Below are 15,706 nucleotides of genomic sequence, written 5' to 3' on the forward strand. Positions count from 1 at the left end.
CCTCCCGGGCCAGGAGCTCAGGGGCCAGGCAGGAGGGTCCCACGGGCCGGATGTGGCCCATGGGCTGTAGTTTGCCCACCTCTGCTTTAGCCCTACTGTCTTCCAATGCCAATGCCAGGTGCCCCAGAGGAAATGAACAGAATAGGTCATCATCCAGTGATCCATCCCGTCACCCAATCCCAGCTTCTGGCAAACAGAGGCTAGGGACACCATCCCTGCCCATCCTGGCTAATAGCCAGTGATGGACCTAACCTCCAGGAACTTATCTAGCTCCTTTTTGAATCCAGTTATATTTCTGGCCTTCACAACATCCTCTGGCAAGGAGTTCCACAGGTTGACTGTGCGTTGTGTGAAGCAATACTGCCTTTTGTTAGTTTTTCAACTTGCTGCCTATTAATTTCATTGGTGATCCCTGGTTCTTGTGTTATGAGAAGGAGTAAAGAGCATGTCCTTAGTCACTTTCTCCATACACCGGTCGTGAGTTTATAGACCTCCGTCATCTCCTCACCCCCCGAGTCTGTTTTCCAAGCCGAACCCCCCCAGTCTTTTTAATCTCTCCTCCTAAGGAAGCAGAGCCGTCCCCCTGCTCATTTTAGTTGCCCTTCTCACGTCGCACAAGGGAAGGGGGAGCTTGAACTGATGTGGGGGGAGGGGGCCTTGTCATGAACACACACAACCTCTCCTGCAACCTCGGCTTCGTGGCTCCGCATCTCCAGCATCAATAATTTACAACAGCAAACAATGACACCAACAGAGGGCTCATAAAATCGGGTCTAAAATAAACGAAGTTCCTCCGTTTCAGCAGCTGCTGCTTTATTGAGAGGTGTGAAGCCACAATAAGGAGGTCACTTCCTCGCTCTTGGCAAACAACTAGATTTTAAGGGGCCACCCAACCATCCACAAGAGAGCAGTCCAGAAGACAACCTGTTATAAGCCACAGGGAACGAGAACTGCTTTCTCTGCTCACTGCAGTTTTCGGCCAAGGCACAAAGTTTCTTTGAACAGAAGCCATCAACCGGGCTGAAATGCCAGGTTCAGGTGTCAGGATGGGGAGACACCTCTTTCAGAGCTTCACTCAGTTTACAGTAAAACACGTTGACATTTCTTCTCTATTAAAGCACACACACATAAGGGGTTACACTCGCTGTGCGCTCTGCAAGGACTGGAATGACCGTTCGTCAATCCGGTACATTTTGATCCTAACCATCAACCTTTGGAAATTATTGATCATACAATCAAGATAAATATTTGTGCCTACAAAAAGCCCAGGAGAGTTGAGACATGCTACTTTGTGGAGCAATGTTTGAACCCACTTTAAATACACCTAAAACCTTTCCCAAATCTCCATTGAAAAGAACCAAAAATACTCCCAAAGCAGTGCCGCCAGGTGGCAGGGCCTGAGCACTCAGCAAATGGAACAGCTTTAAAGAGAAGAAAATTGACAAACCATTCCTGACATCAACAGCAACACCGTGACCTGGAGTCACAACCCACTGCATCGAAGATGGCAAAGCAGCTCAGTGCTGCATGAGACAGGTCATCCAACACCACGGGGCTCTTCATGGACACCAAAGCCCCACAGCAGCAGAGAACCAACATGGGATGGAAGGAAGTGTAAAATACAGCACTACTGGCAACCCCAGTCCTGCAAAAACCATGAGTCAGGCCTCAAAAAACAGGAAGTTGGATTAAAAATCATGACGTTTTTATAAAAACCACAAACACTCGGTTCTCTGCATTTGTCTCCCAGCTTCTGAGCCCTCAGGGCATGCTCTGGTCACCTTTACAGACCACTCTGCCAGCACAAGGGCTAGAAGCTTATTTTATTTTTTTAAATGAGAGCAGAGATCAGTTCTCACCTAGTCACTTGACTCCCGGAGCTGGGGCTTTAAGGAAGAGATTGAATACCATGAGTTGGCACTGCTCAAGCACGTTTTCTGGACTCTCTCACCCCCAGTTCATTGATTTTCCTAGACAACCAATTCCTAGGACCCTCTGGCAGGTAAGTTACACCCTGTGGGAGTCCCAGTGGGGCGCAAAGGTTCGCCAGGCCACAGGATTCCAAGCCCAGGGCACAGTACCTTTGTAAGTCTAAACTGGAGCGTCACTGAATGCTGGAACATCCTGGGGCTCCAGTCCACAAACCAAAACAATTGCCTTGGTATATTCTGCAGCTGAATATTGTGTGCCAGTGGGGTCTCACGGCAGTCACACTGAACTCCTTGGTTAGTCTCTATGGTGCCACAAGTACTCCTTTTCTTTTTGCGGAAACTGAACTCCTTGACACTCAACTCAATAATGCTGTGAACACAGTGTCAGGGATGCCCAAATCAACTCCAGTCGACTGGCTCCTGGTACTATTGCACATCCAGCCTCCAGAGATGAGAAGAGCTGCTCAGACATCTCGCTGTCTTAACCATGTCAGCGCAAACCCAAGAATCCCGCTGCACTATGACCTGCAGAACCCGCCAAAGACAAGATTAAAATCCCGCAGCCCTCTATGGAACCGCATCAAGACCCGACACCCAACTTCGATGCTGAGGATCAGTGGAGAGTCACATGGAGCATATCGACCCCTCCGAACAAACAGCTTGTTGTTGACCCTGCCAAGGAACCACCAGGTTTTGATTTATGTCAGAAAGACTCATGCAGATTGAATCGCATCGGGACAGCTCATGGGAGGTGTGGACAAACCCTCTTTCAATGGAAAAGGAGGCAAACACCTGCATGTGGACACCAGGCACAAACAAAAGAGCAGAGCATATCGGAGTGTCCCCTTCATTCTTTTGCCGGGGGCCTGAAGGACATTCACCAGCTCACCGCTGCGGCAATGTGCTGGCTCTCGAACTCAGATGTAAATTTGTAGTCATTGCTACTTTCCCAAGCCATAAGAAAGAAGAAAACCGAACGCCCCAGGAGGGCTGCCTCACCAACCACGCCCCTGGCTCTGTGCTGTACCAGTGCCAGACACTTCCGTTTCCAGAGCTCAGCACCAGGGGCTGGCGAAAGAAAGGAAGAGGCAATTCCAGGGCAGAGTGCAGCAGCAACCCTGGCAGTGATGAGCTCTCACCCGCTCCTCCGCCGTCAGGCACGCCCTGGCTTAGCCGCACTCGGGAATTAGACCTCTCCAGGCCTCTTGGAGGACATGCCCCTCCCGCGGCACGCAGCACTCCCTGCTTGTGCAGCTATAGGAGCCTTGGGATGAGACTGCATGTGGTGGAGGAAGAAAAGGATTTGTGGCTCCCCGAGCCAGGGCCCACAGGACTGCTCAGGTTCAAGGCAGTGAACTGAGAGACCCCTCCCCAGGAGGGCTATGCCTGGACACGCGAACGGAGCCACTCTGGCACACAGAGGGATGGAAGGATCAAAGTGTGAAAGCTAAATCTTCTGGGCTACCTGGTCAGGCCTTATGACCAGCACTGGTGTTTCCAGTTTCAAGAACTCCTGCCTTCCACAGGTTCAAAGAGCCCCGATCCCCAGCCTGGCAAACTAGAGAAAGAAAACAAACAATGAACCGAATTAAATATCACGCAATTTAGAAATTAACCCATACTAGTGGGTTGGGTCACCGGGTGAGGTAAAATACAGCAAAACGGGGCAGACTTTATACAGCCTCCCACATCTGCATGGAACGGCCAGAGAAGGGGAGGAATGGGACAAGTTAGGTACCCTGCAGGGAGACAGAAGTCCAAACCCCTCTCTTTCTGCAGTATCCCCATACACTCCTGGGGAAATTCCCAGGCCATAGCAAATTCTAACTTCAGGTGGGAAACATGGAGCACGAGCAGCTGAACTGTTAACAAAAACCCAAACTACACAAGTACCCCATTGCCCTTTAAACACCCTAAGAAAAGTGAAAATCCAGAGAATGTTCTTTAAGTAGCTTTTCCCTAAATACGAAAGGGTGAGTCAGCTGCTTGGCTTTGTCCCTGCTCACGGCCCCATTTCCACAAGCTAGCCAACAACAGCTTCCCCAGCTTGCTTTTCTTTTTTTGGACTATTAGCCTGGGAACTTTTAGCTGTGCAGGCCAATACGCCCTTGTACGTAAGAGTTGAATGACCGACAGCATTCCTGAGAACATTGAATGTGCACCCTTGAGGGACAGCCTAAAACAGTAACTCTTCAGTGTCAGGGGCAGTTATTAATGAAAGGTCAAATCCAGTAGGGAGCCATCCTTCCATCCATAAGAGTATCCAATTGTCGCTGCACGCTCCTCCTTCCCTCTGGTCAAACAGACCGTCTGCGTCAAGGCATTCTGGGCGCACTTTATACTTGCTGATTGGAGTCCCCAACATAAAGAATTACATTGTTTAAAATGGACCTTCAAAGTCATTGCAATTGAGCTATATTGAACTTAACTAACTCCACAGACATGACAAAAATAAGGGGAACAAGGAACCTACACACACTGGCAACTCCAAGAGAGCTGGCCAGGCCTGTGTGGGATAGTCAGATGCTCTGTTCAGATTAACTGGTGTTGTGGTGAAAACACCCAACTGGACACATCAGCAGTTCCAAGCACAGCGAAAAGATGATCCACATCTCCTAAAAATATCCACATCACAGTCATGCTCACACATTGATGAAAGCGCCCTGGTGTACTTTATTTCTAGCTAGGCTAGACCGTACACGTACACTTGGGAAAGCACGATGCAGTTCTTGTACTCCCGGGCAGGCATGCAGAGAGTGTAAGTGTGTTCACAATCAGTGACACAGCTCTGATTGGTGGTTCCAGCCCTTTAGAGACCAGCCCCTGTACATTCTGTGTGCACGCACAGAGACACGCTTTTTTGGGTTGACTTACACTAAACAAAACGCTGTCCCTATTTCCCCAATAATGGGAACCAAATATTTGCTGATGTGTAAATAATTAACCACAACAAAAGGAGCTCACTCAGCTGTCCTGAGAAACACCTAGGGTCTCCAAAAAGAAAGGTAAGCAAAGCTTAGTGCAGATGAGGTCATGGCCCCTGCACTACAGCGTACAATGTCTACAAGGGAAGGAGAAACACAGCAGAGTTTGGTCTATAGCTTCCAGGAACTTAGCACCCTGCTCTGGAAAGTAGAGCTACACAGCTCAGTACTCTCTGCCCCGGCTCGGTCGAGCCACCCAATGACGTGGGCCAGCGTCCTGCACTCCCTCCACAGAGCCCTGGGTTCTTCATCACCTGGAGTCTCTGTGATGTTCTCTGGTCTGTGCGAACCAGGAGGTCAGACTAGACAATCACGACGGCTCCTTCTGAACCTAGAGTCTGTGAACTCATGACAAGCTAAGTGCCCTCTAAGCAGCATGGCCGTGTGGCAGCCTATTAAGCACCGTGCAGGTGGGGCAGGGAGAGATGCCTCTCCCCCAGCCCCGGACCTGCTGCGGCTGGGGGAGAGGCATTGATCCCGCAGCCCCACCCCCGGAGCTGCGGAGAATCCTCTCTCCCTGCCGTGGCCCTGGGGCAGCCTGCACCCCAAACCCCTCATCCCCGGCCCCACCCCCGAGACTGCACCCCCAGCCAGAGCCCTCACCTCCCTGCACCCCAACCCCCTGCCCCAGCCCTGAGCCACCTCCCACACTCCGAACCCCTCGGCCCCACCCCCATCACCTGGATTTTGTTACGTGCACCAATATCACCTGGATTTTGTTACGTGCACCAATATGGAGGTGATGTGTCACACCTCACCTCCATATTGGTGCACATAAAATTCATTCCACACATGGATGGGAAAAATTGGAGGAACACTGACGACGAGAGGTCCCTTCTTCTGCAAGGGACCACTGGGAAGGAAGGCATCACGGGGGGAGAGGAGGGTGGAAGAATCTGCTCCTTACTAATGTAAGAACATTAGAAAAAAATCCGACACAGTCTCTGAGTGACTGCTGAACAGAACGTCTATCCGTGCCCCCCAGGAGCTGCTCCAACATGGGAGAGCTGCCCAGGCTATGGCCGTCCAGCAGAATGCAAAAGTCCTGCCACACACCCCGTGCCAGGCACAGCTCTGCTCAGCAGAAGCAGGACATGTCACGAGGATGCAGCACCACCTAGAGCAGCGTGGGAAGCCATCAGCCAAGGACTTATCTGCATAGCCCAAGGAATTGTTAACTAAATGCGCAGAACACTGGCAAGCCCAGGGAGAGCTCAACAAATACCACAGGTTGTGGGGAAGGAAGAGCTGAAAGAAGGGACATGGCATCCCTATTAAAACCTCTGCCTCCTGGCTTCTCTCTGGCCTCAGGGATGTCAACGCACAGAAAAGATGGCCCAGGCAATTCCAGAGCGAATGAAAAGCCCGTGCTCTTGGGCTGTGGGAACAGTACCTTGGTGCAGCGTCTGAAGTAGGTGCAAGCCAGATACCGGAACAACAGGGTCTGAACCTGGTTAGCGATGCGAGACATTCATTTTTAATCTCCTGAAACAAAAATCCCTGTATTTCTAAAACCTCTTGCAATAGGAATGGGCCCTGGATTGCTCAGAAAGCAATGATGAATTAATGGCAATATTTATTTGAAAGAGCTGAACCCAGACAGAATTAGATTAAGAAATCTGCCCAAAGCCTTAGATGGAGCGAGTGGGACAGGACTCATTTGTTTTAAGTTTCACCCAGTGCCAGCTCCCAGGCTGTGCTCCCCCTGCCCCCAGTGCCGCTCCTGCAAGGTCTGAATTCTAGATGCGGCCCGTGTTGCCCCCCCCATCCTCCCCCACACTGCATACACACAAGGGGGAAGGGCCAGTAGATCTGTGGGCAAATGCAACATTCTCGACTTTATACACTTTAGAAGTGTCCACTTTACACAGTGGATTGATGAAAGGACTCTCCATCGCCCCCAGAACACCTGCTAGCAGACAAGTTCTAACCACCTGCAAATCCCACAGCCAGGGAACGTGGCGGGAGGGAGCCCAGCTCCAGAGCTGTGGCATTTTAATACGGTATTTTGAAGAGCTAGCAGGATTAGTATTGATTTCAGACCTTTTTAGGGCTGGGAACCTGACACAGAACTCTCCTCTTTCGCTAGTGCACTGCAAGAGATAGACAGAGAGAGCAACCTTTGGAAGGAACTTCATTCAGACCAGGTGGTGCAGTGCACAGGGGACCCGCAGAGACAGGGAAGGTGGGAATGCCCCCAGCTCAGAGGTAGGGCATCGATACTGTGCATCGATCCTCGGGACCCAGTGACAAGCCTGCGCTAGTGAGGATAACAGCCCCAGAATGACAGAGGGATGGGTCCGTGCTCCTGGCTGAGCAAATCAGTAGAAGGCTTGGTGCACGTGCAATTCCTTGAAGGAAGCAGGGACGAGGGAGCGAAGGAAATTGGAAGACAATGTTCACGGCTTTGCCCACAGCCCGTGAAGAGACCCTGAGCACCAGGGATGTACGGTGCCCCATCCCAGCATTGCACCATCTTCCCGAAGCCATGATAGGCAAGCTGGAATCACCAGAGAGAAAGCTGCCTCCAGCAGCAGACAGTTGATTTGAAACAGACTGACCCCCCAGCTCTTCGAGTCCCCCACCAAATGTGCAAGGACACTATGAAAACTGCCCCATCGCCCTGCTAGAATGCATGAGCCACAGATAAGGCTCCAAGTACAACATCATCAGCAGCAGTCGTTCAGTGATTTCAGACCCTTCGCTGGCGGCAGAGGAGAGAATAAGAAGGCAAGAGCGGCCACACTGGGTCAGACCAATGGTCCATCTAACCCAGTATCCTGCCTTCTGACAGTGGCCAATGCCAGATACTGGATAGATTCCACTCATCCCCAGCCCTCTGACCCAAAACTAGAGGGGTTGTGGGGCTGGGCAGAGGGAGGGGGGAGGAGTCACTAGCCCCCTATCCCAACTGCCATTCACCTCCTTCAGCATCTGGCTCGGAGGACAGGCCTCGCCAGCAGTGCGGTCTGGGCACCTGGGCTAGCGGGACTGGCCACAAGCCAGACCCAAGCTGGCAGAACTCTAAAGAGAGCAGCCCCAGACTGACCCAGTCCTCCCGTGGCACACACACACCAATGGAAGGAGAGGGCAGGGGGCAGCTTGATGCAAGTCACTGCTTTACCCCCGCAAAACCGCAAAGTGGGCAAAGCAAGTACAGATTTAGCTTACCTGGGGGAAGAAACAGAAAAATTGGTAAGAAACATTATCCCTGTGATATTACCTGCAGACACATTTACAAACACACAAGAATACCCAGCATCCTCTGCAGGGAGAGAGTCACATGATATTGGGAGGCGCCCCTCTTTCAAATGAATCCAGCACAGATCTCTCACGGCCTCACAGAACCCCCAGCACGGTGGGGGTGTTATCGGAATAGAAGCATTGCACCCAGGGACCAGCAGCAAGCAGAAAAACCATTCCAGGTAGCGGTGGCACCGAGATGTAAGAAGCCCCTCCCACTCATGCAAAGCAGCCCGAATTTCCACGTCACTGCCATGATGGAAATAATTCGGTAATCTGAAATGCTTTATGCCCAGGTTGTTGCAATACGGCAGATCGGCTGGGAAGGGCAAGCAGCGACCCGCTGTAAGAGTCAATCCAGGAAAGAAGGAAGCAAGCCCTGCGCTACCATTGTTATAAAGTTGTATAGTGTAGGTTAGTAAATCAAACTCAAGAAATTCAGAATTATTGGCAGAAAAAAAATCCACAGAATTAGTTGCATTTGTATTAGAAACAGCATCATTATGGTTCCTATTTAAATCAGCCACTGCTATCCCAAAATGCATTGTGGAAGGGTCAGTGCTTTGCACTGATTGGCTGCTGTTATTTTTAAGGCTGCGACGGGTACTATTCCCGTAAGATAGTGATTGATTTGAATGTGCAACATAATGGGATAGCCAGTTGTCTAAAGAACCTGCCAGCTGGGCTGGAATCCCAGCATGCACGCTGATATCGGTCTGCGGCTCCCGCCAGTCCAGAATGCTTGCTGTCGGTGAAACTCCTCCTCTCTTTTCTGAGGCCACTCCCCCGCCAGCCCTTGCTTGAGGGAGGGTAGCACTTTCCTGACCCTCTGCAGAGAGGTATTCCTGGGAAGCCCCCATCTCGCCACGGGTGCCTCTACCTGATGAAAACGGGAAAGAAGCACTACCTGGAGGAGCTGCCGCAGGCTTCTGTAAGAGCGCTCGTGTCCTGTTCCAGGCAGGCGGAGGGCCTGTTGGCATGGGAAGCGAAGCCTCTGGCTGCCTGGTCCCCAGCAGGCCGTGGCCATCCCCTGTCGAGTTAGCAGTCATGTTCCCATGGCCAGAGCTGGGAGCAGCCAGGCTGGTGCGAGTGGTTGTCCGAGGCGCAGCGGCTGTGGGCTCCCCTGCGTTTCCAGTCCTCCAGGTGGTCCCCTCATCCCATAGCTGGACCAGGCTCCTGATGCCCTCTGCTACGTCCAGGATCTCAGCCCCCACCCCCGCAATGTTCTCCCCCTGGTCCTGGGGCAGGGAAGGTGATGCCGGAGCGGGGACAGCGGTGTCCGCGGCTGGTGCGGGCCGCGTGACTGCGAGCTTGCTCCATACCTGGTCCCCTGGCTGCGCGGTCGTCGGCACAGCCGCCCGTGTCGTGGTGGCCACAGGAGAGGTAAGTGGTTCCGCCGTCTGTCCCTCCGTAGCAGGGCTCTCTGTGGGGGGCAGGGTCGTTACCTTGGGGGCTTTTCGGCTCCCCCAGAACCAGTCAAAAAATTGTGTCTCCACCAAGGAGCAGCAGCAGGTTAGCAAGAGCAGGAGACACAGACGCTGCTCAGCTGGAGCCATGAAAAATACAGCTCCGGGAAAAGCGTCCTGCAGCAGACCAGTGTCCAGCGGAGCTCACATTGGTCTGTCCTCTGCAGCTCCGGGAAGCATGCACAAAAATGAAGGGAGGCGTGGCTAGCCAGAGCCCCTGCCAAGCCCTGCTCCCAACCAGCCAGCCAGCCTCTCCTGCTCCACGCCCTCCTTCCCCGACAGGGCAATGCTCCGGCTGGGACTTTCCTTCTGAGCACACCTGGAGTTTTATCCTTTGCCCAAACCCTCCTGCAGCTCCTCCCTGGGAGCCAGCAGCCCTGCACCCTTGGTCCACGCTTGGAGAAGCATTCTGCCATTTATTTCTCAGCCACACCCACTCACTAGCCAGGGATCTTTAACTCCTCCTTGCCCACAGCTCAGCACATCCAGAGACGTCTGCCCCTTCCCTGCCACATGCTTTTATTTTAGTAGCTGTTCTTCTGTAATTAGACGTGAGCAGAACTCCAGAGCGTGCAGGCTGCTTGTCAGACATGCAGGGGGAGGAGGCGGTGAGAACAGTGCTGCCGTCAGAGAAAGCACAGCGAAGATTTGCAGTCAGTCACTTCACCCCCGGGCTCCATCTCTCCTCAAGCAGCCCAGCTGGCAGCCTCCCCACTCCTTACTCCCACTCCTCGCAGGTATTTGCTCTTGCAACTGTGGGGATGAGGCATTTCCTGGGCTTCCTTCTCCCCTCAGCTCGGCGGGGCAGCTGCACCCGACGGGGCGGCCCAGTCTCACCACGGGTGGTGGACGAGCTGCTCAGCATCTCTGCGGTCCCTGCGGACACAGGCTGCCCAGGGAACAAGGTAAATGAACATATCCCAGGTGTCCTGGCCAGCCCCACTCTCTTCGGGGCTGTACTCGAGAAATGGGGTTCATGGGCAGTTTGTGCTGCTGTGACCCCCACCCGCCATCCGTATGCGGACGTTCTGCTGTCCAGGCCTCGTGGCTGCAGCCAGGATTCCCAACAGTTATTCATCCTTGTTTAATGTCAGTGAGTTGAGATGTTCCCCAAAGACAGAACAGGAGGGATTCGGGATCCAGAGCCACAGAACCACCCTGGCATCGATGTTCAAGCATCAGATCACAAGCCTTTCACCGTGGAACGTTCTCAAAGGAGCTGCTGATAGCTCCCCATGCCACGGCATCCCTCCAGGCCTGCAAGGTGATGTGTGCATGAGTAGTGTGCCAGAGTAGTGTGTGAAAATATGTCACCATTTTTCACTGGAATGCCAAGCGCTTACTGTGGCTAGCATCATTCCCCGCTAATTTGTTATTCCATTTACTTTTCCCTTTCCAGCCACACAGGGCTAATCTTGCCAGGTAATTCTGTATAAAAAAAATACATTTTACTTTTAAAACCAGCAATCCAACTATCCCCGCATTTCCACGCACATTTAAAAAAACCCCAGAAAATAATCCCGCAATTTCTACTGTGTTGCAGATACGGGAAGTTAGGAGAAAATGACTATTATTGTCAAGACATATTTCCAAACCGAACACCATTTACAGTATGCCAGATATACGAAATTAGACAGAGGAAAAGCAGGCACTGAAAGAACAGACGAGATCTAGTTGTTAATATTGAGCTTTGAATCCATCGTACCATTGCACAAAAGACCTAGAGGACTTCTGACTCTGACACACTAAAAAATGTAAAAAGAAAAGGAGTACTTGTGGCACCTTAGAGACTAACCAATTTATTTGAGCATGAGCTTTCGTGAGCTAAAAAATGCGGAAACATTGAAGACAGTTTGAAAAACAAACCACTTGCACACCCGACGGTCTCCCACTGACAGGAAAGGCACCAACTCTGAGACTCGGTCTACACGAGGAAATTAGGTCGGTACAACGATGTGGCTCCAGGGTGTGAAAAATCCACACCCAAGCGATGCAGTTAAACCGACCGAACCTTTGGTGTAAACGGCTTTGAGTGACAGGAGAATTCTCCCAACCACCTAGCTACCGCCTCTCGCACAGGGGGGTAGGGGGGTGTCGTCTTCACTGACAGGAGAACCCCTCCCATTGCCGTAGGTAGCGTCTTCATTGAAGCCCGACAGCAGCTCACCGCTGCAGTGTTTTACGTGTAGCCCTGGCCTGATACTCGCCTGCTCACGGCGCATCCCAGACCTTTGGGCACCCATTCGGAGCTCAGCCTCTCGGGTGGTGCCGCCAGCCACGGGCAGAGATGGCTCTGCTAACAGCTTCCCCCATCAGCCCCCCTCCCGCCCGCCCCCCACTTGGCCGGCCCCAGGAGCTGCGAGGGGAGCCAATCAGGGTTGCAACGCCAACCTTACACCACACAGGGGATTCCCCAACCCCAGGCCACAAGATTTCCCAGCGCGGGGGCGTTGACTGTTTTCTGGCCCCTTTATGCCACAACAATGGCGTATAGGGAACACTGCCCGGCACTGCTCAGAGCGCGGGCCACAAGCTGGTGATGTAATTCAGGCTTGTGCTAGTGCAAAATGAAAAGTGGCATAAAACACCTTGGGCTGTGGCCATGCAAACGGTTCCAGTTACACTGAAAGTCAAATAACTTAATTGGTTAGTCTGTTCTTCAGCTCACACCAGGCAAAAAAAGAATTTGAACTTTTCTGACCTCAGACTTGTTCCTATAATTAGCCAGCCAATGGGACCTGGGCCAAGAACTAACCGGGGGCCAGACCATTTGCTAGTCACATCTGCAATACGCTTTCCCCTCCTGAAACCCTGGCGTTCTGCTTGTTCCACACCCCGTGCAGCCACGATTTAAAGTGAGGAGCTTCTACAACTACGCGCCCCTTTGTTACTAGTTTCTTAATGCACGTCATGAACCAAAACAAGACTGAAGAGGTGGCTCTGACTGCTTGTGTACAGCGATGTATGTGGAGAGATCTTTGGGAACGTCCCCATATTCATTTGTCAAGTGCCACAATGAAGTCAGTGGAAAGACTCCCATTGAGCTGCGCTGCACCCACTCACTGGGTGAACCGGGCTGGACACAAGTGCCTTCACGCTGAGGAACGTCACGCTAAGGACACCACATTGGTGAGAAAGGGTAACAAACCATGCAGAGCAAGGCATGCATGAAACGGTCATTCCACATTTCCTCTGCGAGTTCTTCTATATCCTTGCAGCAGGCTAAGCAATCCCCCTTGCCCACGCAATTCCCTGGCTAAGCAACAGCCAAAGCCTTGCTGTGTAGGACTGACAGCCTAGGGCTGACAGTGCTTGCCCCGAAGGACCCTCCCGCTCCGTGTAGCCTGAGGAACAAGAAGCCCAGAAGCAAGACGAGAGGCATTCTAATCCCCATGTCCGTTCTGCAGGACAGTGCGAAGGGCTCTGATGCAAAGCGCGCGGGAGTCAATGAGAGCCCGTCCAGGGACTGTGATGGGCTTTGCATCACTTCGCGAATGGATAGTCCTCAATAATTCACAGATGACTAAAGTACAGGGCCCAGACAAACCAGTACACCCCACACATATGGCACAGCGGCCACGGGCTTTCATCCCGTAATTCCTGCATTTTGTGAGGATCCCCTACATATCTGGGAGGGTGATGTTCCCTCCCATCCTCCACCTGCCATGCTCAAGGGACTCTTCTCCCTAGGTTAACCAGACCCCCCCGGATCTCGAGCCGATTTGCTCTTGGGACTTCCCAGAGATTAACTTCTTAGACAGGACTCTGCAACAGAGGGGAAACCCTTCATTCCAGCCATGCTTTGCGTAATCTGTCAGATCAGAATCAGCATCCTCAGAAATAGTAAAGCAATTACTTGGAAATTCCATTTCTGAATAGCTCAATATGCCTAATACCATGTAATCAACCTTGTGGAGGAGATTCCTCCACAGAGCACATTATGAGCCTGAGTGCACAATACAGTCTAGTAATCACACCATTTCCTGAGCTCCCTTCACTCCCCTCTTGGCTCACATCTCGCCAAACACCGGCAGGGCTTTGCAGTGCAGACTCGCATAGCAGTTACCAACTCTCAGACACAGCAAGGGTTTTCACGTCCAAAAGAAGGAATGTAGGAGATGGTCTCGTTCCCCATCTATCCCCACCCAGCACTGCAGAGACCCTCCAAAACCTGGACACTACAACAACAGTGGGGAGGGCTAGTAATCGCCAGCATCGAGTTCCCTGTCAAACCAGTAACCATGTAAACACAGGTCTTCATCTGCCTTAGAAAGGCAAAGACTTCACAACCTTCATTTTGTCAGGTCATGTGGTTTATGTCAAGGAACGGGCCGTGGGCTACTGTACACAAGGGAAGACCAAGCGAGCACCTACCCAGACCAAGCACAAGCAGCCACAAGGGCAACGAACAGGACACACGTATCTTGGACTTTGCTGGTGCCTGCGGGCGAGGACCATACGCAGTTGGGAGTGGGGCAATGCAGAGGCGGGTCCCCCCCAATGTGAAGAGACGCTCGACAACCCTTTACACAATGCAGCCTGGCAGCTACCTCCCTCCCACGCTCATGGCCCCAGCTTCATCACTAACCCAGCGAGAGACTCGCTTCCTAACCGGAGCCCATCTGAGCTGCAGTGGATCACGCAGCTTCTCCTTCCCATTGCTCTCTTCTTCAAATATCAAACTCCAGACACATGGCAGCCTCCATTTTAAACTGCACCGCACACCTCCTTTGCAGCGGCCAGTTCTTCCCAACGTGGAATGGCTGTGCACGGGGCAAGGGCTCCTTTTCTCTGGTGTGTTTCCCATTCTCCCAGGTCTTGAGATCCACGTACTCATTTAGATCCATACTGGGTCAGCCCAGGGTACAACACTGCCCGTTCCCAGGCACTCCTGAGGACATCCCCAAATTGTCCGCCATGTTCCAGAACTGTATTTGTACGGGACAGGATCTGGATTCTCACGCAGCTCTGCCCCCGATTTCCCTTTTCCAGGCCCTCCACGTACCAGTGCTTCAGTGCACGCAGTCCCCTCCTCCGCTGCTCTGGATACAGTCCCGCTCCCCCACACCACTGCATTAGAAATTAACCAGGTTACAAGGGAACAGCCCCCATTATTAATAATAAACAGCTCTCTGTGAAGGACATACAGAGCAGATAACTACCCCGCCTAAGAAATTAAGGGGACTTCCTGCCCAAATGGCAGTTTCCTTGTAAGCAGTGTAGCCACGCTCCACGGTAGGTTATAACAGTCTAGCAGAGTGCGGGAGGAAAGGTGGGGGAGTTGCACTGTATGTAAGAGAGTGGTACGATTGCTCAGAGCTCCAGTTTGAAACTGGAGAAAAGCCTGTTGAGAGTCTTTGGGTTAAGTTTAGAGGCGAGAGCAACAAGGATGATGTCGTGGTGGGTGTGTGCTATAGACCACCAGACCAGGAGGAGGAGGTAGACGAGGCTTTCTTTGGACAACTAACTGAAGACCCCAGATCACAGGCCCTGGTTCTCATGGGGGACTTCAATCACCCTGACATCTGCTGGGAGAGCAATAGAGCAGTGCAGAGACAATCCAGGAAGTTTTTGGAAAGTGCTGGAGGAACTAACTAGGGGCTGTGCTCCTCTTGACCTGCTGCTTACAAACATGGAAGAATTGGTAGGGGAAGTAGAAGTGGGTGGCTACCTAGGCAGCAGTGACCATGAGATGATTGAGTTCAGGATCCTGACAAAAGAAAGAAAGGACAGTAGCAAAATACGGACCCTGGGCTTCAGAAAAGAAGACTTTGACTCACTCAGGGAACTGATGGGCAGGATCCCCTGGGAGAATAATATGAGGGGGAAAGGAGTCCAGGAGAGCTGGCTGTATTTTAAAGAAGCCTTATTGAGGGTGCAGGAACAAACCATCCCGAAGTGCAGAAAGAATAGCAATATGGCAGGCGACCAGCTTGACTTAACAGTGAAATCTTCAGTGAGCTTAAACTCAAGAAGGAAGCTTACCAGAAGTGGAAGTTTGGACAGATGACTAGGGAGGAGTATAAAAATATTGCTAGAGCATGCAGGGGTGTAATCAGGAAGGCCAAATCACACCTGGAGT

General features: G+C 52.1%; 1 protein-coding gene across 1 annotated transcript in view; it reads right to left on the minus strand.

Annotated features, from left to right (window-relative positions):
• Positions 1-9,018, minus strand: part of COL18A1 (collagen type XVIII alpha 1 chain) — a 96,294-nt gene extending 87,276 nt beyond the window's left edge. Inside the window, exon 1 of the mRNA XM_077829973.1 lies at positions 8,139-9,018. Within this exon, the coding sequence (XP_077686099.1) occupies positions 8,139-9,018 (880 nt within the window). The remainder of the gene's footprint in view (positions 1-8,138) is intronic.
• Positions 9,019-15,706: the final 6,688 nt, after the last annotated feature.

The sequence above is a fragment of the Eretmochelys imbricata genome, chromosome 11 (assembly GCF_965152235.1).
Source record: "Eretmochelys imbricata isolate rEreImb1 chromosome 11, rEreImb1.hap1, whole genome shotgun sequence".
Classification (NCBI taxonomy): Eukaryota; Metazoa; Chordata; order Testudines; family Cheloniidae; genus Eretmochelys; species Eretmochelys imbricata.